At 39.1% G+C, this 24,550-nt stretch overlaps 3 protein-coding genes across 3 annotated transcripts; 1 reads left to right on the top strand and 2 right to left on the bottom strand.

Moving 5' to 3' along the window:
• Positions 1-1,896: 1,896 nt before the first annotated feature.
• On the bottom strand, positions 1,897-10,312 carry dcaf13 (ddb1 and cul4 associated factor 13). Its single transcript, XM_079240061.1, has 11 exons — positions 10,148-10,312; positions 9,528-9,727; positions 9,287-9,394; positions 9,112-9,201; positions 8,883-9,038; positions 7,680-7,757; positions 7,515-7,597; positions 7,166-7,330; positions 6,519-6,654; positions 2,659-2,822; positions 1,897-2,226 (listed from the first exon to the last, which is right to left on the bottom strand). Exons 1-11 carry the CDS (start codon positions 10,215-10,217, stop codon positions 2,139-2,141), a joined length of 1,338 nt encoding a protein of 445 aa, XP_079096187.1. The 5' UTR covers positions 10,218-10,312; the 3' UTR covers positions 1,897-2,138.
• A 914-nt stretch (positions 10,313-11,226) lies between these two features.
• Positions 11,227-18,234, top strand: LOC306755828 (solute carrier family 25 member 32-like). The gene is made up of 7 exons (XM_079240369.1): positions 11,227-11,668; positions 12,762-12,912; positions 13,053-13,138; positions 16,089-16,243; positions 17,059-17,172; positions 17,281-17,426; positions 17,504-18,234. Exons 1-7 carry the CDS (start codon positions 11,479-11,481, stop codon positions 17,625-17,627), a joined length of 966 nt encoding a protein of 321 aa, XP_079096495.1. The 5' UTR covers positions 11,227-11,478; the 3' UTR covers positions 17,628-18,234.
• A 233-nt stretch (positions 18,235-18,467) lies between these two features.
• LOC306756516 (collagen triple helix repeat-containing protein 1-like) lies at positions 18,468-24,269 on the bottom strand. The gene is made up of 4 exons (XM_079241268.1): positions 24,149-24,269; positions 21,355-21,573; positions 21,053-21,269; positions 18,468-18,784 (listed from the first exon to the last, which is right to left on the bottom strand). Exons 1-4 carry the CDS (start codon positions 24,257-24,259, stop codon positions 18,642-18,644), a joined length of 690 nt encoding a protein of 229 aa, XP_079097394.1. The 5' UTR covers positions 24,260-24,269; the 3' UTR covers positions 18,468-18,641.
• Positions 24,270-24,550: the final 281 nt, after the last annotated feature.

Below are 24,550 nucleotides of genomic sequence, written 5' to 3'. Positions count from 1 at the left end.
TTTTGACAGTATGTTTTTTTTAAAGAACATGTATCAGAAAATATCAGTACTATGCATAGTGATAGGATTGTTTAGAGCACTGTTTCTCAAATGGGGGTACGCGTACCCCTGGGGATACTCCAAAGCATTCCAGGGGGTACTTGGAACATCTTTTATGCTTTCTTTAAAATATCCTTAAATAAAATAATATAAATATTATATAAATATTTTATATATATAAAAAAATGTAAGTTTACATTTATAAACTGAATTTACATTTAGATTTACATCATTTCATTCCTCCTAAAATCCCACATTCTGACTTGAATTAAACCCCACCTGTCATGAGCCAAATCATGTCCGTCAGTCACTGTCGCCTTGACAACGCAATGCAGTGGTTAGGGGGTACTTGGCTGAAAAAATATTTTACAAGGGATACTGTGTTGCAAAAATGTTAAGAACCGCTGGTAGATTATAGGTAAGAAAAGCAGAAAATAGAGAAGTTTAAAAAATAAATTAATTAAATAATTAAAAAAAGAAAGACAAACACATCGCAAAAAGTAATTTCCTCTCATTTACCTAAAATTCACCTGATTTTGATCTGTATGTATTCTTAATAAGTAAATTAAAGCATACCTTAAAAAGAAATAAATTGAAAACAAAAATTTCAAGTTAAAAAGAAAGAAATACAGAAAGTAAAAGTTGCATTGTGAGGAGTTGATTATTTTGATCAAAAAGTTTTTGACCTTGATTTCAAACAGCTGAAGTTTCAGCAGATGAGCTGCAGTTTTCTGAGTTTGCTCCACATGTGAGGCGTGTGAAAACTGAATGCTGCCTCTGCAGTTTTTATTCCCACTCAGGGAACAGAAAGTAATCGAGATTAATTAATCGAGAAATCAAATTCAGGACCAATAAATGATGCAATCTTGCCCATGCCACTTATTTAAAATGCTTGGAAACTTAAATTTCTCTTAAATAAGTGGAAAAATATTAATTAAATGACCATATATATTTTAATCTTTAATTTCTCTTGTGAAAATATTTGCAACAAATAAATAATCCACCTATGGAGGCTAAAAGTAAAAGGATACTGGACTTAATCGTAATCCAGGCAAATTATTCTGTTGCTAGGAGGTCAGATCGCCCAGCCCTAAAGTGGATTTGACCCAATAACCTGAGAGATCTGGTTGGTTCATAATGAACCAGAAGATCCTGAATGGATTTAGGTCTGAAACCATTCAGAGCTTTATAAACTAAACTAACAGCAGGACTTTGAAGTCAGTTCTCTGACAGTCAGGAAGCAAGTGTGAATATCTGAGGACTGGACCTGTTTGATCCACCTTCATGGTCTTAGTGAGGACTCGAGCAGCAGCGTTCTGGACTAACTGCAGCTGTCTGATGGACTTTTTAGGGAGGCCTGTAAGGGCAGAGTTGCAGCATGGACAAGCATGGAAGTTTTGATCCGTCCTTCTGTCACATCAGTCCTTCAGTCTTCTTCTTTAAGATACACCGAATCGCTGCCTTGTGATTGGCTGGCGAGCGTTTTGTCATCACCGAACAGGTAAAGCAGATAAAATGTCCGATGAGTGTGTGTACAGATCTTCCATCTCGTTTTCTTTTTTTTTTTCCATTGTTGCAGAGGGCTGTGCACGACTTCACATGCAACAGCATGGCTGCGAGTGTCCACCATAGTGACATACTGAACTGGGAATATAAAGATGCAGAACTCAGAAAGAAAAGCTCTTCACATAACTTTGCTATTTCAACACATTAAGATTGTTATTCAGCTTCCATTGTTGTAAAAACATATTTATTTATTCCAGCAATGACCATGAAACAACTTCAGGCGCTGTTTGTTGCAGGAATGATGCAAGTAACTTTCCAGGCAATGAATATCCTTTTAAGAATGGACCAATTTTTAACTTAAAAAGGGAAAAATTAGCAGAGTGAAGCCAAGCGGCAGTAGGTTGAGCTATGCTTTATTTACAGACTACATTTTAAATACCAACACCATTTAGCCAATCGCATTTCTTCTCCATAAACCTTTCTTCAATCCTCAGAGAGTGGTCTGAACAGTCCTTCTCGTGGTGAGATCCGAATTTTCATCTCCTCATTTATTGGCAGTCTTTAGGTCCTCTAATCTCCTCCCCCCGCTGGCTTTATTTCACCACGGTAACCACATGCTTCTCCTTCTCAGACACCACAGGCACGGTTCCTGCTTTGCTGTGCTTGCGGACGTTTATCTCCCTGAAAAACAGAAAGAGGAGGAATGATGAATAACTCAAACTGCAGGCGAGAATATTCAGGAGAGAAAGGCCGAAACGTGACCGCTGACGTAAGAGCTACGTCGCACCGCGCTCTGAAAATAATACATAAACACAGATCGGCTTAAACACACGTCTGACACATGATCATACTCTGCTTGTTTAGAAAACAAAACAAAAAAAAAGCCCAGACTGAGCCATGATGCAGCGGACGGTGAGGCAAACTGGGACGATCAATCCAACACAAGCTGGACATGAGCATGTAATGCCTGGCGGGGGCACGTCATAGCGGAGAGTCCCATCTGTTAGATTTTCCATCAGGCCAGATCTATCCTGGCACCAATCCAGACCATCACCACCTTCTCAAAGGCTTTGTGTCTCTTTACGAACAAGTAGGTGAAAACTGAACGCGTACTTGCGACGGCGAGCCTCCTTCATGATCCGCAGCTCCTTGCTCTGCCGATGGACGTTCTTGGGAAGATGTCGGTGGCGAGCGATGCGCCTGATTTGCGGGTGGTGCTGAAACTTCTCCTTCAGCTTCTCGTTGTAGTTGATGGCCTCCTTCTCTCTGGTAGACACCTGCGTCACGTTGGGGGAAACAGAAAACACGGATCTTTCCTATTCATTTAAACGATATGCGCATGTTTTTTTTCCACACGTTGCAGGTTTTCTATGTTTTTATTGTTATGATTGTTGTTTTATTGTTTTGTGACCTTGTGTCTATGAAAAGCGCTATATAAATAAAGTTTATCTTATATTATCTAATATAGACGACATTTTTCAGCTACTTCTGGAGGTTTTTAGTCGTTTCCACTGCTCACCTGACGAGCAGCTTTCTCTAATCTACTGCTCAGACAAAAAGCGACACATCCAGCACATCTTATTCAGTGAGACTGCACATATTTCTCTTTTCTGGGACAGCAGTAAATAAAGGCCATTTGAATGAACAGTGTAATTTTTCTGGTGAAGACAGCGTCTTCCTCCCAGCTACAAATGGAGGATGACCCTTGCTGACTGTACGGCTGAAATCCTCCTCTCCCATGACTCGCTGCTCTTGTAAGCTTGTCAAGTTATAATTATTTTTGCAGCATTTTCTGGTTGCCATGGTGAGAGCGGGGGTCATCCAAAGGGTCCAGAACTGCGAGCCTGGAGTCAGCGGCTCCAGACAAGCTCTGCTAAATCATCTTCACAAACAGTCTTCATGTGAGACAGATCAGGCGTGTGTTTCCATAGTTCTGGTATGCCGTTAAATGTCGAAGCGTACAGTAAGCAGTAAGTCCAGTTTGACAACGTGCTCATTCAAAAAGAAATCAATGCCTGTTAAAAGCGAAGACTCAAGCTCAACAACGAACCCTCCATTCAGCCTCCATCATAAAAAGCCGCGGCTGGCCGGGCTGGTCTTGGCTGGAGCTGCTCTCCTCGGAGGCTTTTATTCTAATTAAAAGCAATGATTTGTCTCAGACTCAATTTGTAGGAGAAGAATTGTTAAATGCTGATCCTAAACTAATTCCCCGCCTCCTGAACGCAACATCTGAAATATGAGACAGCACAAAATCATGACTTAGATTTAGCAATTTAGAGTTTGATCAAGACGATCGCAGATGCAGAGGCATCTGCATGGTTGGAAAGTAAAACACATTTACAGGCAACGGCGGAGGAAGGATCCATTTACCATGAATACAGTAGCACAAACGGACTGTGTGAAAAATGGCTGCTGGTAAAACTGAAAAGAACAATCTACTTAGTCATCTAGAGGAAGATGATGGAGCTGCTGTGGGTTAACGACATTCCCGCTAACTGATTAGCCAGAGTGGGTCAGGAAAACTGCACAGAGCCCACTGCAGGGACAGCAGCTGCCAAAAGCTGTCGAAAACATTGAAAATCATAACCAGAGGTTCATCAGCAGTTTTAATCACTTTTCTTTTGGCCTTGGTGGTGCAGTAAGACATCTGCTACTGGTTTAATTCAGTTTGCCAGAACCAAACTTACCAAAAAGGAGACCTTAAAGGTTCAATTGTTGGATATACAGTTGTGTTCATATGTATTCATCCCCTTTCATGAAAGAAAAGGCTGAATTTATAACAGTCACTCAAATAACTGGAGACTTAAAAAAGAAACAATAACTAAAAATTTGTAAAAAAAAAAAAAAAAAAAAAAAAAAAAAATATATATATATATATATATATATATATATAAAATTTAGTAATATAAGACGCTGTTTTTTCACCTAATTGAGTTGAAGAAAGAAAAAAAAAAAACCAACAAATGGGTCCTGGACAAATTAGAGACTTTTCTGTTGAACAGTGGGACAAAATACCTGTCAACAGGTGCAGAAGTCTGATTGAGAGGAACAGAAAACACCTGACTGGAGCGGAAACATTAAAGGATTGTTCAACTAAATATTACTTTATGAGTTATGTAATAAATTATTTTATTTGTTTGCTTTTTAAAATAAATATTAATATTGAACCAGAAGTAGAAAATAATGTAATGATTTTCATAAAATTTTTAATTATTATTACTTTAGTTAATTTCTGCTTATTTTACAGGCAGCTGGTTTTTTCCCTTCTTTAATGAATAAATATGAGCACAACTGTATATTAGCACACAGTAACATCAGCTGAATCAGGCTTGATACTCCTAATAAATCATTTAATTACATGAAGCTTGCAGCTTTTTAGAACTGCAGTAGTAAAATCGCAGACGCTCATATAATTTGCCAGTAAAGGAACTTAGTCTTGTATTTTTTTCCACCATGTTTCATAAAGGATATATCATACATATGAGACAAAAAATGTAAAGAATGAAAAAGCAATAAAACCAAAAGGTGTCCCAGGACGATCAACAATATACTCCAAATCAGCATTTGGTCCTAATTTATTTACAAGAAGCGCTGTAAATAAGAAGGAGACACTTTGAATGTTGTGGCTGTAAAGTGTTTGGAGATCGCATGAATTACAGCTTTTTCTTTCATAAAAGATTATCAAGTTTATCTAATGTTAAAGGAAATAATAGAGGAAGTACTGGAGCTGCTTTCTATGGGATTTAGAGAACTCAATCGGCTCTTATTCATGGTTGCAACTTAGATACTTCCAGGTTCACTGTAAGGAAGGCCCCTCAGGTTAAAAAGAAACAAAAAATTACATGATCTGACTCTTTCAACTTCAACGGGACAAAGTTTTAATCATTTCCAGCATTTAACACTTGGATGAGAGTTAGATAAGACTGCAATGGTCTACATTAGAAAAGGGTCCAAGTTAAACTGGAGACTGCTGGTTTGGAAAGTTTTTTGGGGGAAAAAAAACAAAAAAAGTGGATTTGTGTAGCAGCTGACAAAAGTCCCCATCAGGCCAGTGTGATGCCTTCAGACGCAGACCAAACTTTGATTCAGCATTTCTTGATAATTAAAGACCCTCTCCGTTCAGCTTGATTGTTAATGCTTCATTATGTTCAGAGTGGCCTCCGTTTAAGTGATTGGCCAATTCAAACTGCTGATAGGAGCAGCCCCTTGTCTGATCTCTTTAAGTGCAAAGCTTGCGAATAAATCTCTTCTTACACCGTGACAGGAAACCGAGTGCCAAAAGCAAGCCGCTTCCACCCCGCGGCCGCAGTAGGACAATAAGGAAGAGTGAATCCGATCAGGAGAGAAAGATGGCACAAACGTGCCACTGCTCTTTATGATTTGGCCATAACTGGCATTTGATGTTATAGGAACACATCGCAGGGTTATAAAAAGCAGAAAATTAGCTTTAGTGACACGTAATGCCACCATGACTGCACACACTAACAGTACAAACTGATCAGAGGAAATCTGATGGAGATTTGCTTTTCTCTTGTTTGGTTATTTGTCAAAGCTCTGCAGAAGTGTGTTGAACCTTTAGGACTTCCCTTGCTACAACGGTGCCTGTGCCAATTGGTACATTGTATTTATTGAGAGTGATTCTACCCTAAGTCAGCATCCATCAGAGCATTTGGCAACAGTAGTGCTGTAGCTCCTGGCAGAATCACCCACTGTTACAGTACTGAGGGGAGGGGGGGGGGGGGGGGGGGGGGTGTACAGCCAAGGCTGTGTTCAACAAACGCAGACAATCTATAAAGCAGGTAATAAACTACAAGGAAATACAATATATATGACAGCTGAAGAAAATGCAGTTGTTAATTGGTATTCAGACATTATGATGAGGAATTACAAAAAATTAAATGGGAAAAAAAATGTGAAATGCGCAGGAATTTAACTTCAGTGTGAAAGTGCAAAAGCAGGAGTGATGAACTCACCACTCCCAGTTTCTCTGCTGCTTTGGCTTTCCACAGCCGGATGTTCATTTCATCAGAACCGCTCAGGATGTACTTGTTGTCCGCAGACCACTTCACACAGATGACGTGCTGCATGCGTTTGGTGTGGTAGACTTCCCTGGATTTACAGAGAAAAGAAAAAGCAAATAATCAGCACCGTAAACGCAGGTGGATGATGCTTCAATGCAAAACAACCTGCTTGCTGCTTACGAGCTCACATCAAATTTCTGCTGTGAAGCAACAACAAACATGACATGACACACACACACGAGTCAGACATCCCAAAGACTACAAGACCAAAAAAAATTCTGTGTGCCTAACACGGTGGTGGGAAACTTTGGTCCGTTGTCCTGCAAGTTCCAAGATGTTTCCCTGCTCAACATGTCTGATTCACAACACATCTGATGTTGGATCCATCTGTGTTGGAGGAGGGAAACATTTAAACCTGCAGAACTGTGGTCCTAAAGGACCATGCTTCCTCAACACTGGTCTGATATGGTTAGGGAGTAATTAATAAGATGTACTGTTAAGCTAAGACCAGTTTATTGAGAAGTACACCATCATTACTTTCCACAAACAAAGAACTAAAATACATTTTCTATCTATCATTTCTGGCTGGTGTCACTGACCTGCTGTGTCCACCACTTTTTGGAAAGATGCGAATGGTTTTGTCAAAGCTGGCAGACACAAACTCCTCCCCGGTGGGAGAATAGTCGACATCGAGCACTGCAGAGACGTGGTCCATGTGTACTGTGATGGGCTTTTCCAGGTACCTCATGTCATATGTGTACAGGCTGGTGAGACAAAAAGAAAAACACATTTTCTCTGGATACCTTCTTTTTTTAATCTAAATTATTATTCCAAAATCAACCAGTGACTGGACATTAAATTATCTTTAATAGTAGGTTAACTATACAAGCATGAGAATAAACATAAAATACACTTTTGATGAGTCTGAATAAAATTTCTCTGACTCACTTGTAGTCCTCATTTGCACATGTAAAGTAAAAGGCTTCCATGGGGTTCCAGCATAAAGTATTTGTCCTCATTGTCATAATAACCTGAAGACAAACCATTATGGAAAGTCAGTTATCATCATGTTTTTGTGGAGAATGAGACATAAAAAGGACTAACTACATCTACCTTTTTAAGTGGTGCAGACTCTCTCATGTCGTACAGAACGATACTTCTGTCAGAAGCACAGCTTCCAAGCAGCTCTGTCTGCGGAAAGGCAAACAGATAAGTTGAAAGCTTTCATCAGGATGTCCGCTTTAAATAATCAATCAATCAAAACTTTATTTATAGAGCACTTTAACATACCACAGAGTAACCAAAGTGCTGTACAGTTGTGCTCATATGTATTCATCCCCTTTCATTAAAGAAAAGGCTAAATTTACAACAGTCACTCAAATAACAGGAGACTTAAAAAAAGGAATAATAACTACAAATTTGTAAAAAATTATAATTTAGTAAAATAAGACTGTTTTTTCATTTAATTGAGTTGAAGAAAGAGGGAAAAAAAATTAGTCCTGGACAGATTAGAGCACTTTTCTTTTGAACAGTGGGACAAAATACCTGTCAACAGGTGCAGAAGTCTGACTGAGAGGAACAGAAAACACCTGAGACTTAAAACCAGGTTTTCCAGACCGAATCCCACTTCTGGGGGACATCGGTGAACTGGTAACCACTAGGCTACAAGTATCCCTGTGTGATTGACATCAGTCTAAATGACCAGCTACAGTTGTGTTCATATGTATTCATTCCTGTTCATTAAAGAAAAGGCTGAATTTACAACAGTCACTCAAATAACTGGAGACTTAAAAAAAGGAACAATGACTAAAAATTTGCAAAAATATAATTTAGTAATATAAGAAACTGTTTTTTTTTTTCATTTAATTGATTTTGAAAAAGGAAAAAAAAACAAAAAAACAAACACTTTTCTGTTGAACAGTGGGACAAAATACCTGTCAACAGGTGCAGAAGTCTGACAGAGGAACAGAAAACACCTGACTGGAGCAGAAACCTTAAAGGATTGTTCAACTAAATATTACTTTATGACTGATGTCATATGTAATAAATTATCTTATTTCTTTGCCTTAAAAAATATTTCTATTGAACCAGAATTGGATAATTATGTAACAATTTTCATTTTATTTATTATTACTTTATTTATTATTATAATTTCATTTTGTTTTACAGGCAGCTGTTTTTTTCTTTCTTTAATGAAAGGGTATGAATAAATATGAGCATAACTGTATATATAAATCAATATTGATAGCATAACATAAGTCTTGCCGTAATTCTTACTGGGCTGAATTATTGGTGACACAGTGTGCAGGGTCTTACCTCCACGGGGTTGAAGCGGACAGAGCTGAAGCTGTCTACACCCCAGGAAAAGGAGCGTATTGGGGTGCTTCTCTGCTCATCCCAGATGTCCACCTGCTGGCCACATGTTGCAAACACACCTTCTTTTCTGTGATGGTCCAGTCCTGTAAACACAGTCTAGAGAGATGTTTTTTGACTTAGAAACACAGTCACTCAGACTCAGTACGGTGTTACTACAACTGTCCATTACCTTCCCCAGGATTGTGTTAAGAGGCTCCTCTTCCTCTCCATACCCTGGTGCCTCCATTTTCCACTGCTTGATTGTTTTGTCATCACCTACCTGTTATTTGCAGCAAGATTAAACTCAGAGAACATGCTGATGATAACAATAGTAATTTTCACATATGTAGAAGAACAAAATTTACCGTGAAAAAGGACGTTCCGCAGTATCTGACAACCATTGCCCGTACAAAGCCTTCATGTGCTTGGAGAGTCCGGACACATTCGCGTTTGGTAAGGTTCCAAACTTTCACCTAGAGGTTTTGGGGGTTTTTTTTAATGAAAGAAAATACTGTCAATTTAAAAAAAAAAAAAAAAAAAAAAAAAAATTGTGCAGAATTTTCATTAAAATGACTTTATGGTTCAAAATGTCAGCAGATTGCTAACCTCGCCATCACAAGAGCCAGACAGCAGGGTGGAGAGACTGGTGGTGTGCTTGGCCATGCAGTTCACCCCATCTCTATGACCATCCAGGGAGGCCAGGAAAGGCTTGGCTAATACTCTCTCTAACTTTGTGGCATTCAAAGCTCGTGTGTACTCTCTGCCGACTTCAAATGGATGAAGGGTGGGATCGTAGTTCCTGGGAACTAAAAATCAAAACACAAGTCAAGTTTGCTCCTTTGTAATATGACACTGCGTCTAAGAAAATTTGGCATACAGACATACTAACATTCCCTTTCTGCACTCAATCCTGAGCTTTTTGACTCCATATTATGGCATTTCACTCTGATCAGCAATAATAATAACAACAACAATAAATGTATGAGGACTGCATTTATTTTAATAAATAAAATAAATCTAAAAAACCGAACATAACAAGATCATTTGCTACTAATGTTGGTGATACTAATAAGTCATGCTGTGATACCAGTACATGTCCAAAGTGGCATGTGAAAATAAAGAATGAAAATGATAAATCAAACTAACTATTGTTTAAACCAGCTGATGTTTTCAGAAAATACACACCATGCAAACATTGTAGCCTCTCAGAGATATAAACTACTCACCACGTTGGATGTCATGTTTAGTCTCCCGAACATAATCATCCGGGTTTCTTGAAAGGACTTTGACTTTCATTTGTTGGCTAGTTAAAACTGAACCAAGACTTAAGGAGGGTTAATTTTAGAGGGGGAAAAAAACTATTAGCAGGTACTGAAATACACGGCCATGTGTTGAAGATATCGCAGAGACCGCGTTGCATTGTGGGATGTCCGGTCCTCCCAGTTGCGTCACCGGAAACCATCAGTCAAGTTGGCAATTTTAAAACGACAAAACCCGGAAATTAAACCTTAAACATTTTATTGGTTTTATGTATTTTCTTCGCTAAGATTTTTCTGCTTATAAAAAAAAAATCTGCACAATTAGCGTCCTTCAAATCTACATTGAGCTATATTTTCTCTTAAAAGTGAAAAATACCGTTGTGCTCATATGTATTCATCCCCTTTCATTAAAGACAAGGCTGAATTTACAACAGTCACTCAAATAACTCGAAACTTAAAAAAAAAGAACAATAACTAAAAATTTGCAAAAATATAATTTAGTAATATAAAACACTGTTTTTTCATTTAATTGAGTTGAAGAAAGAAAAAACAAACAAACAAACAAATTGGTCCTGGACAAATTAGAGCACTTTTCTGTTGAACAGTGGGACAAAATACCTGTCAACAGGTGCAGAAGTCTGACTGAGAGGAACAGAAAACACCTGACTGGAGCAGAAACATTAAAGGATTGTTCAACTAAATATTAGTTTATGAGTGATGTAATATGTAATAAATTATTTCCTATTTCTTTGCTTTAAAAAATATATATTTCTATTGAGCCAGAATTGGAAAATAATGTCATGATTTTCATTAATTTTTTTTTAATTACTTCAGTCAATTTCAGCTTATTTTACAGGCAGCAGTTTTTTCCTTCTTTAATGAAAGGGTATGAATAAATATGAGCACAACTGTAAATACACCCTCAGCTGAGTAGAAGGTTTTATGTTGAAAGTTCAAACAGGAAGTACAACTTAACAACAGTAAATTAAAACGTACTTAAAGCAACAAGGTCGCGCAGTGGTGCCTTGCTGCGGCTTGACGTTTGGAAAGTGATACGAAACAAATGGAGTATTGCTGCATGTAAAAAAACGTGGTTTAGTTCATGTTATTAACTTAATGACATGCTTTAAAAATGAGAGGACTGTACGGTCTGTACGCTATATTTAACACCAGTAGCGGCGTCAAAGAATTGCTCCAGTTCTGTAGAGTTAGTTCAGATTTTAGGCTTGTTGAACGGCGTGCTTGTCCTGTAGCCACAGCTAGCTGCTAGGAGCTAGATATATCTGTCTGTTGTCAACATGAGCTCCTCTCCAAACCACGGTAGCGTTCCGGAGACAGGACTGTCCAGGAGTCCGGTGTCGTTATCTGGACGTGTCCAGCAGGTCTTCAGCCACGTGAAAGTAGAAAACCTGGTCGCAGGACTCAGTGGGGGAGTAGTGTCAACACTGGTTCTTCATCCACTGGACCTCGTTAAGATCAGGTTTGCAGGTAATATCTGAAATCGCACTTCTTTTCTTTTTGCATATTACTTTTATCCCATCAGTAATAATTTAAATGAAGAGGCCTACGAGGCAGAAACGTAACATTTAAATGCTATTTTCTAGGGGTGGGAAAATCAAGTCGAAAAATCGGGATTTTTTTTTTTTTTTTTTTTTTTTTTTGCTTCACAATTTTAAAATCGATTTTATTTCCGTTAAAAAATGATTTTATTTTTCAAATAAATAAAAACGATACATTATAAAATTTTTGTCATTTTTAAAAAATAGTTTATATTGATCTTTTTGTTTTCTTGGGCATTGCCGTTGTGCTCATATTTATTCATTCCCTTTCATTAAAGAAAGGGAGAAAAAAAAACAGCTGCCTGTAAAATAAGCTGAAATTGACTAAAGTACTAATAAATAAAAAAAAATTATGAAAATCATTACATTATTCTCTAATTCTGGTTCAATAGAAATAGTTTTAAAGCAAACAAATAAGATAATTTATTACATATGACATCAGTCATAAACTAATATTTAGTTGAACAATCCTTTAATGTTTCCGCTCCAGTCAGGTGTTTTCTGTTCCTCTGTCAGACTTCTGCACCTGTTGACAGGTATTTTGTCCCACTGTTCAACAGAAAAGTGCTCTAATTTGTCCAGGACCAATTTGTTTGTTTGTTTTTTCTTTCTTAAACTCAATTAAATGAAAAAACAGTGTCTTATACTACTAAATTATATTTTTGCAAATTTTTAGTTATTGTTCTTTTTTTTTAAGTTTCCAGTTATTTGAGTGACTGTTGTAAATTCAGCCTTTTCTTTAGTATAAGGGCATGAAGACATATGAGTACAACGGTATAGCAACAGAATGATGTTGTTTTTAATCTACAAAAATCAGCAACATTGAAGAATTGTGAGAATCGCAGTTTAAATTGAATCGGCTCCCAAAAGATCAGAATCGAATCAAGACAAAAGCTTATCGTCACAGCCCTACTATACTCTGATATGCACTCATGTGAATTGTCAGAAAGCATTATGGTGAATTCCTCAATGTTGTCTATGACTCCCCTGACTTCATTGTTTTGTTTTTTATATATATACAGTAAGTGATGGACTGGAATTAAGACCTAAGTACAGTGGCATATTTAACTGTATGAAGAGTGTCTGGCATCAAGAGGGGCTGAGAGGTCTCTACCAAGGAGTGACCCCCAATATTTGGGGTGCTGGTGCATCTTGGGGTCTCTACTTCTTCTTGTACGTACACTATGAACCTTTTGGACTTCACCTGCATGGTGGTGTTTTTAGCAACAATAGTGACATTTGTAATTGTCTGTTTGCTACGACACATATTATTAACCATTCTGTCTTTTTTGTTCTTTTTTTTTTTTTTACAGCTACAATGCAATAAAAGGGTACACGAAGGAAGGTCGTCAGACTGAACTGAGCGCAGCAGAACACCTGGTGTCAGCGGCTGAAGCAGGTTAGTCCTACACCTGTTTGAACAGCACAGCTCATAACCAGCATGCAGCCAATGCCAACCGGATAATTCTGCTCTGAGCAGATGGAAACTGACAGGAAACGGATACAAATTACTACAGTTTTCTCTTCCATTGTAGGCTTACAAGGTCACATAGATCTGCTTCCTCTGGCTAATGTTAGGTTATGTGCTGAAAGTTAAGCTTGTTCCTGCAAAATTAGAGTGAGTAAAGAAGGAAATGAGATTAAAATAGTTGAATCCATACATGTGCTGATATATAAAGCACAGGATCTACAAAGTTTCTGATAGGGGCAGCTTCACTAGCATGTGTAACTGAGGCTTTGAAGGAGGAAGTATTGGATAATTGAATGAATGAATGAAAGAAAATGAATGAAAAATACTTCGATTTATTATTAATTTATTATTCCCAACGGGAAATTCAAATTATTTATTTATGAATAAATAAAATTTATTTATATAGTTATTGATTTTAGTAGTTAAAAGTAAAACAACTAAAGTGCTCATTAATTTTAAAAAAGTAAAGTAAAATTTGTAAAAGCATTTGTTTACTGTATCCTGAATTTTGTGTACTTAAAGAACTGATATGAGTATGATGCATGATCAGTCTGATCCTGAATTGATAACAAGAAAACCTTACTTTGAGACATTATTACATTTATTGTCAGTGTTTATTGAGCATTATTCTCTGTTTCATTTAACACTTGTCAAATCTGCTGGTTTAATGACTTTTACATGAAATGTAAACAGTTTGTACAGGCAAATATTATTTTATGATGCTGTATAAATGCTGCACTGGGATCAGTTACATGCTTATGTTATAGAACAACGTAAAGAAGTACTTACATGTTGCATTCACTTGCACCCAGACATCTGAGGTTTACAAAGGTTAAAGGTCAGCTGACTTAGTATTAGAGGACCAGTCAAGGTTATGGAGTGGCCTGCACCCGCCAAGGTCATCCCTTTTAAAAGTCAGTGAAGTTTATTACGATTATGATATCTTTGTTAATGATTAATTGACATGTAAATAGTTGTAGCTACAGGCTCTCTGGCGTTTCCTTCCTTTTTATCAGAGGACTAGTATGTCTTGGATAAGGAAAGCAAACACTTTACCAAGCTTTAATACATTTTCCTCACTTCAGTTTTAATGTGACCAAAGTGATGAAACACCTAATCTAATATGAACAAGAACGTCAGACACTATGAATTATATAACAGGTGTGTAAGAATACATCAGTTTACACTGATGCATCCATTCAGTGATCAGCAGTCCAGTAGCTTTAATCTAAACGAGAAATATTGATGATGCAGGAATTAAAATGTACTTGGAAAAAAAAAAAAAAAAAAACCACCTTAAAATGTTTACATGTTGTTGTTGCTTCAACATGTCTTATATTGATGTGATACGGAACATGTTTCAGTGTGATGTGTCATTTTGAAGCTTTTTGTGTTGCATGTTGATACTTATGCGACTGGTTCAGACTGGACTGCCTGGTCATTTTTAATTAATAAATAAATAGGAGTAAGGTTTACACAATGTGCTGCTTTAATGTTGATAAATAGAAGTGCATTTGTTTAATGTTTTACATGTAAACCATTTAACTTTCACATTAACAAAAAGACGATAGACGATTTTGTGTTTTTCTTTTTTGTTTTGGACAAGGATAAACAGAATGGTTTTAGATATTAAAAAGAAGAAGTTAATAATGATAAACATTGAAATGGGTTTACATATCCAGAGCAGTTGGCAGAGATGCTCAGGCAGGTTTATTTCCACAATTTTTTTAAAAGAAATTCGTCAAAATTGCTGCAATTTTAGCTCTACCAAATAGAGACCAGGACTTTAAAGACACACTACAGAACCTTTGCCTTTTTCCCGTCACACACACCCCCTATCGAAGGCTAATTCAGCATCCATCTTGCATCCTACCTGACCTGTCAGCTGTCTCCAGTCAGCAGAAGATGATTTTAGGATGACTCTTGTTTAATATTCTTCCGTTTCTTTGCTGAGTCGGCGATGTCGCACATTCAAAACAGACACTTCCTTATTTTACCGCTAGTGAAACGTCCTGGATGTTAAAGTTGTATAGTGTTGGTTTCTCAGCCTCGGGACGCAGCTGGGCAGCAGCGGCTCTAGAAAGGCACATGGTAGATGTGTGGGTCATCGAACAGGTCCAGGACACAGAGTTTTAAGGTCAGAAAGTTACGGAATTCGTCTTTAAAGGATTAAAGCCAGAATATGATGCAGTAAAAGTGCTAAAATTTACAGATTATTGTTATTTAGTTTGATATAAATCAGCATGTGATATTGTCTCATACTGATCAGTGGATCCTGTTTCATGGTAGGATTTCTAATCTCAGGAAACATTAAATTAATCAGACTTTTAACTTTACAACCCAGTCTTAAAACTGTTTCTGAATGTTTTCATATTTTGGGATTTGCTTCTCGGCCAGCTGTTAACACCTGGTCTTAAAGAGATCTTGTGTTTTTATGAGGCATAGTTGTGTAAAGTATTTATGAGTCATTGCATGTTGCGAGCTTTGTTGTTACCTGCTGTGTCTATGAACAGTTTTTCATCCTTTTTCTGTTTGTGATCTAATTTTTGTACAAAGTCTTGTTCAGATTGAAAAGTTGTTTTAAACTGAAGCTCAGCGGCGTCACAAAGCTGCCATTTCATCTGCTTTCCTTTCACTTCTGTGTCCTTTTATTTCTGTTTATGTAACAAACCCTGCTGGAATACCGGAAAAAGGCATCAATAGATGGACTCGAATCTGTGATAAAATAATTCAACTTTTAAAATGTCACATTGTCAGACACTATTTTCACCAGGAGTCTTGTGAGAGGAGAACATTTTGCATCCATTTAATTACTTTGAAGGCCATCTGTGGCACATTTTCAGCGTCATTGTAACAGTTTTCTGCTTTTCCTCCCCAGGTATCCTTACACTAACCATAACCAACCCAATCTGGGTCACAAAGACCCGTTTGGTTCTGCAGTACAATGCTGATCCAACCAGCAAGCAGTACAAAGGAATGGTAGACGCTCTGGTGAAGATCTACCGCTACGAGGGAGTGGCAGGACTGTACCGGGTGAGGAATTGGAACAGTTTTTGGCATAAAAATGCAAAATGCATGACATCATTAGTATTTTATATGGTAATGCATAAGCAATTCAAGTCACAGCTGCATTCTTAAACAAAATGATCTCTCGTATCACTTTGTTGAGTGAATACATTTAAGCTAAGTATCACCCGTCACCACTAGAGGGTGCCACCTGTCTTCGTTAGCGCTTCAGAGTGAAGTTTATTATTAGTTGTTTGAACAAAATGAGCTTGATTTTTAATGTACTTTTCTTTGCTGAATCCTTGTCACTACATACCTGAGTAAAATGTAATGAAGTGCTTGAAAGCAAACAGGAAGCCACCGATAAAGTTTAACTGTGAGGCTTTTTCTGCTAAAACAAAAAAAAAAAAAAAAGTCATTTTTTTTCTGCCAATATATAATCCATAGGCTGCACGGTGGTGTCATGGTTAGCACTGGCCTGTTCGATCCTCGGCTGGGGGGGGAGGCACCGGTAGACTTTCTGTGTGTAGTTTGCATGTTCTCTGTGTGTGTGCATGGATTCCCACCTCCCACCGTTCAGTCATGCATGTTATGTTAACTGGTTACTCTAGGAGTGTGTGTGAGTGTGAATGGTTGTTTGTCTCTCTGTGTTGGCCCTGTGATGGACTGGCGACCTGTCCAGGGTGTGTCCTGCCTCTCACCCAGTGATAACTGGGATAGAGTCCAGCTTCCCGCAGCCCTGAAATGGACTACGCAGTTTGGAAAATGGATGAATGAATCAAAGATAATCCAGTCTGTCTGTTGTATGAAAACATGAATTATAACAGTATCTCTTTCAAAAGGGTTACGTTCCTGGTCTGTTTGGTACGTCTCATGGAGCGCTCCAGTTCATGGCCTACGAAGAGCTCAAAAGAGATTACAACAAATACAAGGAAGTGCCCTCAGATGCGAAGCTGGTGAGTCATTAATAAGCTGCATAAATAACCTGAGAGCTGACTGTCGATAAGAAGTGAGTCTGCTCTGCTCACCTCTGACTTCCTGTGTTTGTCTGTCAATGCAAACAGAACGCTTTGGAATACATTGCAATGGCAGCGCTATCCAAGTTATTCGCCGTGGCAACAACATACCCATACCAGGTGGTGCGAGCTCGGCTGCAAGACCAGCACAATAGTTACAACGGCGTTCTGGACGTCATCAAACGGACGTGGAGGTATGATATCGATCTGATCGCCGTCGTCTGTGGGTACATTTAACGGCTGATTTGTTTTTTTTAAACTTTCTCTGCAGGAACGAAGGTGCCGCTGGTTTCTACAAAGGCATCATCCCCAACCTGATCCGCGTCACCCCGGCCTGCTGCATCACCTTCGTAGTTTATGAGAATGTATCTCGCTTCCTACTTGGGACAAAATAAATGAGCTTCAGAAGCATGACGAGGATCCCAGATGGACATGCTGGTGCCATGTGGAGACACAGAGGAGACGGCTTTGCACTGGACTGTCAGGGTTCAGGAAGTGAGAAGAATTCACTTCAGCACGTGTCAACCCATACAGCTGAGCCGACGATGGTTTAGTCCCTCCTCCTTTCTGTTGAAGTTGTTCATTGATGATCCGTCTGATTGAAACGCACAGTGAAGACACGAGGAAGGCTCCCCTTCTGGAGATGATGCTGCTCTAATAATGGCGTTTTAATCAACAGATGGGAGTTGTAAGGTGGCTTTGTGGGCATATTTAATACAGTTTAGACTGTACTTATGTTTACATTGTGTTCTAACAGCAAAACAAGAAGAAAAAAAAAATCATTTTCTTTCTTTAGCATCAAGATCTCAGGTTTCTCATTGCATGTGTTTATAGGTTTGTCTCTTTACAAGCGGTGAAAAGCAACATTAATGCTTTTTATTTTAAACACATCAATTTAAATTCATGCTTTGCTCTCTTGACACAATCTGTAATAACTTAATGTTCACATTTTGTTTTAAAAACTCAAACCTTGCTTTGTCTGCCACATGGAAGCACATTAAATGTGTTGGTTTTAGGCCTTTTTTTTTAGCAGAAGTGTGACATTTCAAAGTTTATTCAACCCTATGAGTGATGTTGTCTTCAGAGTTAAATTCTTCACAAGAAGATTATTTTTATTACTGGAAGTGATGTATTAAAAACAACACAGCACATGTTTTAATCAGGAAAACAAATGATCATCACACAAGCAGACAACACTACAGTACAAAGTTTATTTCTAGCAGACAGAACAGGATTTCCGTTTACAGGACTGTCAACTAGAATAGTATTTAAACATCACAAAAACATTCAAGTTACAATCAGCGATGCTGTGACGCCTCAGCAAATCATACCTGATCATTTTGGAGGGCCAGATGACATACTGCTAGACTACAGAGACAGCAGCCTCCCTTTCATGTTCCCTTTGTTCCTTATTTAGGCAGTTCCTCAATGATAATCCTGGATACAGAATTCCAGCCTGTAGATGCGTCGCCCCTGGGATAGTCGGCGCAGGTTCCAACCCACACCCCCACGTCCACCAATCCTGCTTTTATGCCCTCACACAGCCCCTCAACTGCAAAGGAAAAACAAACAAAAAGGGACAGGGGTGATGAATTTCTGGGGCCGACTGCTGAAAGGGACGGTGGTAATTGATTTGTTTTCTGACGCTGTGGTGAAGTTCCTAAAATTAACTGGAAAGAGCAGCGGTCCTTTAAACCTTAAATAACAAGCCTGCTGCACGGCGCTTAAGCAATTTAAGGATCAGCTTTAAAGAATCAGAAGATCACAAGATGGTTTCTTTTTAAGTATGAAGCTGCCCTCGGTAGTCGGCTTTGGAAAACGACTGAAGCAGAGTGGAGACGCCAGCCTGTTTCTGCCTGTATGATTCACTGTTTGATGTAAAGGTGGGATGTTATGCTTAGTTCTGCAGAGCCGTTTCCCTTGATTCCAGTCTTTGTGCTAAGCTCTGCCTGCTCGCTGCTCAGGGTATTTAAATGAGAGTCCCGTTAAACTCATTCATTCACTCTCCTAACCGCTTAATCTGATGAAGGTTCACAGAGAAGCTGGAGCCTATCCCAGCGGTCTTTGGGCGAAAGGCCAGTCCATCGCAGAGCCACACAGAGACTAACAACCACACTACCAATCTAGAGTAACCAATTAACCTAACATGCATGTCTTTGGACAGTGGCAGAAAGCCGGAGAACCCAGAGAACATGCAAACTCCATACAGAAAGACCGCTTGCAGCCCCAGACGAGGATCAAACCAGCTTACTACTTGTTGTGAGGCCTAACCACTACGCCACCATGCAGACCCCATTAAACTCATATTAAGATTTTAATCAAACCAAATAAACATGTTATGGCTTATCACTTTAATATAGGATCTTGACTGATCACACAAGTATCAACATGCAACAGAAAAAGGGATGGTTAGCATCCCTTAGTTATGCTGCTATAGGTTTAGACTGCTAAGGGACATTTCCTGATACACTGAGCTTCTTTCTTTTTCTCTTTATCTCTCTTTATTCCCCCCCACCAATAACAGTGTTGCATCATTAACATGTATGTCTCCTGTCTCAGCAGGTCTCCTTGGCCGGGAGTAGCAGTTCCTGTTGTCTGTTGTCTTTCTGTCCTCTTCCCCCCACACAGCAGAGGCAGATGGCTGCCTGTCCTGAGCCGGGTTCTGCCGGAGGTTTCCTTCCTGTTAAAAGGGAGTTTTTTCCTTCCCAATGTTGCCAGTGTGCTTGCTCAGGATGGGAGACTGAGTTGGATTCAACTCAATCTGTTGGTTTCCTTATATAGGCTGTTATGAATTGGCCTTTATTATGTTTTCCCCTCTATCTGTAAAGCGTCTTGAGATGGCATTGCCGTGATTTGACGCTATATAAATAAAGTTGAATTGAATTGAATAGAAAAACTAAAAACAGCCAAAAAGGCTTCAAGCTACAGATGTTAACACTGAATGCACCCTGTCTACACTAATAGTACTGGTGTGAAGACTTGTGCTTCATGGCTGCTTCAACCACTTTTAGTGTAAATAAACAAGTGTTGCTATTAGCAAAATATTCCAGAAACCCTTTTGTTTTGTTCAAATTCTCTAAATATTTGTTATAGTTTAGCTATTATCTTATGTCCATGTAGTGAATGCTGTTTGAAGTGGTTAAAAAGCCTAACCCTGTCTGAGTCACACATCCAGTGGACTTCTTAAAACTCATTTTTCAGGACAGAAACTTAAATGTTTAAAGTCTCAGGTCTGTTGTATCATCTCATGGAAAACAGGAACCTGTTATCTTCCCTTTGCTGGTGCTGATCTTTCCAGAATTACAGTAGTAGTCAAAGGTTGGACACACTTTCTCATTACATCCCATGTAATACGTGGCTGGTACTCTACATGTAGTAGCGCAGACTTAATCTAAGATATTCTCACATCAGTAGGTTTTATGTTTCACTGCCCCTTGTACATCAGTTTCATAAGTCTGCATATAATTTCTCCAGTAACTGTGAGTATTTATTGGTGACTCCTCCTTGGAAAAAATGCACCTTTTCAACTCGTTTGGTGTCCTGCCTTTGGAGCCACTGGTCTCACGTCTACAAATGGCCTATTTTTCCTGCCTACACTGTGAGTATTTAAAAATGTCACATGGATACAAACAAGAGTGTTATTAATAAAATTAAGTAGGTTTTGTTAATGTCCTTCAAATGATGAACTAATTAGCATAAAACTAAAGTTAAGACCTAAGTTCTCTTCCTTTGTTGTCTTACGGCACATAGCGGACGGATAGCAGTACATTGTGGGTTCAGATTAGTTACTTCACAACAAATACTCTGACTTGAGGTTTACCTGACGAGGTCCTGTGGATGTTGATGGTGGAGTTGAGCTCAGGACTTCCCTGGTCTAAGTAGATGATGGACTCTATTGGCAGGGGTCCTGTGCACTCAGCACCATTAAAGGTGAAGTACCACCTCTGGCAGCAAGCGTTCTTGCATTTGAGTCTCAGGGAACCGCTGAAGAGGACTCTGAGAGCGCTGTCTGAACGCAGCTTGGTGAACGTACAGTCCTACAACGCAGCAAGGAATCGGTTTGTTCTTGTGTAACATTTATGTGTGACAGAAATGTTCGTTTTCCATGATGGAGATACTTACGACCACTTTGCCCAGGTCGATGCCATAATTCAGAGAGCTCCAGGCACACTGCTTATAGTTTGGCCTCCAGGGCTCCTCGAAAATCTCACTAATGCATTCTCCCTTCTCACCTTTGGCACCATCGTGGCCCGGGACACCCGGCGTTCCTGGAATGCCGTTGCTTCCAGGGTTACCATCTCTACCAGGGGTGCCTGCTGGGCCTTGCATGCAGCTGCCATACTGGGAAAAACACAGAGAAGGGGAAGTAGGGGTGAAAGCTGCCGATGAAACACAGGCATGCAGGAAAATCAACAGAATCTATTGTTATGAAAGTTCCTGTTTTCATTGATTTTTAGTTAGTTTTTTTCTCTCTCTCTCTCTCTCCCTGAGGGTTAAATCCATGTTTGTGCTGCATACACACACACAGCTCAATGCTGCCATCCATCCAACCATCACACACAACAAGCAAGTTTATACCTCATTTCTACATGACATAAACAAACCCAATGCCATTAGGCTGAAGGAAGTGTAAAACAGATGTGATCCAAACCAAAGCAAAGCCACTGAATCAACAAACAGGAAGCCACGCGGCTAATGAATGATAGAATATGTGTTAATGAGGAACTCCAGGCCTGGCAGTGGGTAAAATGAGTAGGTATCTGGCAGCACATCTCCCAGCGTGAGTCATTGTCCTGTTTGGATGTTCTGCTATGTTTAAACAGATGCTGCATCTTACTCAAAACTGACTCAGACATGCAGAGACAGGGAAGTTAGCCAAAAGCTACCACAGACAAGAGACACACACAATGAAAATTCAATGGCTTTTTTTGTTATGTGTTCCTTAAAAAGACATCCTTGACAATCAGATTGCAGCACACAGTAGCTGGGGAAGGTTTTTTTTAGTTGCAGATGGGTTTTAATTTTGGTTAGGTGATTTGTAAGTCGTTCCCACCGCTAGGACAGCAGGCATAAACTGACACGTAGAAGTGCATCCCTCATGAGGCAAACATGAATGCCAAAAGCAGTTGGGTCTGGGTTTTTCCTGGGTCACTGCTGCCCTTTTCCTCAGCATGCAGCTGTGGAGCGGTTATAAAGGAGGATGTGGCCAAAAGGCATAAAGGCCCAAAAGAGGACGAGAACAAAGAGCTTTTACTTCAGTTGCAACTTCTTGTCCTGACTTAAATCCCTGAAGCAAAGTCAGAATATGTGAAGCTAAAGAATTTCTAAAAGCAGGGGGAACTACAGTATTTCCCAGTCAGCTGCTGTGAAACAGATAGCTGAGAGTCTGTTTTAGCCATTACACAGCTAACACTGCAGCAGACCTGGAGATGTGAGACCTTACATCATCCTGAAAGGAAGCTGGGAAGTCTATGATCAAGCTGGAGAATTAAGGTATGCAAGTGCTGAAGTAGAAATGGAATCTTTCCTTAGGTAATAAGGGCTGAAAGACTTCCATGCATTTTGGCTCGTTGATTATAAAATGTGGAAAGGAAGCAAGAGAAAGAGGAAGTCTTGATGTTTTATTAAAAGGTTGGATTTTTGGAAAGTTTTCAAATCAGGATAATGAATGGACCCTTTGTGCATTTAGTCACACAGATGACGTTTATATTAACTTCCAGTATGCTTTTTTTTTTTCTATGCTGCCTGCCTGTACGAATTGCACTCCATACAGACGGACTATATGCAGTCCTCTACTCTAACTGGAGGCTTAAAGGCTGCATTTGGCCTAAAGTGCTGAGGACTTTCACGCATTAGTTAACAGCAAAAGCAAGCAATGGAGCTTTCCTGGATCATGCAAATGGTGGATATGCTGGAAAGCTTAAGTTTTTGATTCAAAAGGTCTTGGTAAGATGCAAAATTACCATGCTGTTCAAATAAGCAGATCTTCCCTCACCGGAGTGTCTAGTGCAGTTGGGCTTTTCAGCATCATTTCCAGCGCACTAGATACAGATGGTAACAGAATATGGTTTTTATTAATGCTTCACATGTGGTCACAGAGCTGGAAAAAATGAGAAGCAACTGCTTGAGTTCAAAGGTTTTAGAAAAGGAGGTATGAAACTGGAAGTCGCTGAGGGAGGGGGGGGGGGGGGTTGAAAGTCTGGGGAGCCCCAAGAAAATAAACACAAATTTCATTTTTGATTCAGTTGAAGGAAAGACATGCTCTTTCACACCCCAGAAACGGACTATTGAGAATTAATTAGCTAACAGAGATGGAATAGTTGGAAGCATATTTTGGGAGTGCTTGACAACATTATTTACACCAAAACAGTTGTAAAAAGTCTCAAAATAGAAGAATTATCAGGAAAAAAACATTATTTTTAATGGGAAAAAGATAAGATAAGATAAGATAAAAATAACAAAGAAAGGCAGACAGAAAGAACCAGACACCAGCTTCCTGTTTGGGGGATTTTCGCCCCCAAGAGATATTTCAGTCAGTCTGTTTTAGACACAAAAACCTGGACGATAAAATAATCAACTGACCAGTGCAAAGCAATGCAATGAAACAGCCACATTTTGGAAAGCACATTTTCACACAGCCCTGCATACAAATAAAATGACAACTTATTATTATTACTGAGAAAATCCATTGCAAGGATGAGACGGGAATATGCAAATTAACCAGTTATAAATGTTGGATGAGACGCGCGCAGGAAGACATCAAGGTCAGTGGGTTCAGCAGTTTTTTTTTTTTAGGTTTCAATGTTACTTTTTGAATAAAAAAAAAACCAAACAAAAAAAACAAAAAACGACAATTATTTTCTTGAATCTACTTTTCTAAAGTTAACTTCTTCAAGGTGATCTACATCCGTCTTACCTTGTCTGCGTCAGGATCCTTTCGGTATCCTCTACTTCTCACCTTTTCCACGCCGTTGAGCGGCAGAGCCACGCAGAGGAGAAGCAGCAGGCGGGCAGCGAGAGCAGACATGATGCCAAAGACACTGAAGCTCTGTGTGAGATGCGAAGCGACACTTTCAGCCACTTCACAGTCCAGAGGAGGGCAGGACGAAGGAGGAAGGAGCCAGTCAACGTCCAGAGGTCTGACGCGCAGGAAAGGCATCCCTGTGAGATTTGTGTGGGCACATCGTGTCCACTGTGGACGCGTCAAGGAGCATAGAAAGGATAACAGACCACACACACACACACACACACACACTCGTTGTATTTATTTATTTATTTATTTATTCAAAACTTAAAGTAAAAACATCAATGATGCAAA

The sequence above is a fragment of the Telmatherina bonti genome (genome assembly GCF_933228915.1).
Source record: "Telmatherina bonti genome assembly, chromosome: 5".
In the NCBI taxonomy this organism is placed as follows: Eukaryota; Metazoa; Chordata; class Actinopteri; order Atheriniformes; family Telmatherinidae; genus Telmatherina; species Telmatherina bonti.
Note: the sequence above shows the minus strand (reverse complement) of the source record. Positions and strands in the feature narration are given on the sequence as shown.

What these genes read in the sequence shown, in the direction of transcription:
- dcaf13 (XM_079240061.1), bottom strand. Translation starts at nt 10,217, where the DNA reads ATGAAAGTCAAAGTCCTTTCAAGAAACCCGGATGATTATGTTCGGGAG. An exon ending in TGTGCAAATGAGGACTACAA is followed by an intron (nt 7,331 to 7,514) that starts GTGAGTCAGAGA and finishes TTGTCTCACCAG; the next exon opens with CCTGTACACATATGACATGA. An exon ending in AAGGAGGCTCGCCGTCGCAA is followed by an intron (nt 2,227 to 2,658) that starts GTACGCGTTCAG and finishes TCTGTTTTTCAG; the next exon opens with GGAGATAAACGTCCGCAAGC.
- LOC306755828 (XM_079240369.1), top strand. Translation starts at nt 11,479, where the DNA reads ATGAGCTCCTCTCCAAACCACGGTAGCGTTCCGGAGACAGGACTGTCC. An exon ending in CGTTAAGATCAGGTTTGCAG is followed by an intron (nt 11,669 to 12,761) that starts GTAATATCTGAA and finishes ATATATATACAG; the next exon opens with TAAGTGATGGACTGGAATTA. An exon ending in GGTGTCAGCGGCTGAAGCAG is followed by an intron (nt 13,139 to 16,088) that starts GTTAGTCCTACA and finishes TTTCCTCCCCAG; the next exon opens with GTATCCTTACACTAACCATA.
- LOC306756516 (XM_079241268.1), bottom strand. Translation starts at nt 24,259, where the DNA reads ATGTCTGCTCTCGCTGCCCGCCTGCTGCTTCTCCTCTGCGTGGCTCTG. An exon ending in AGGATCCTGACGCAGACAAG is followed by an intron (nt 21,574 to 24,148) that starts GTAAGACGGATG and finishes TGTTTTTCCCAG; the next exon opens with TATGGCAGCTGCATGCAAGG. An exon ending in CATCCACAGGACCTCGTCAG is followed by an intron (nt 18,785 to 21,052) that starts GTAAACCTCAAG and finishes TTTCCTTTGCAG; the next exon opens with TTGAGGGGCTGTGTGAGGGC.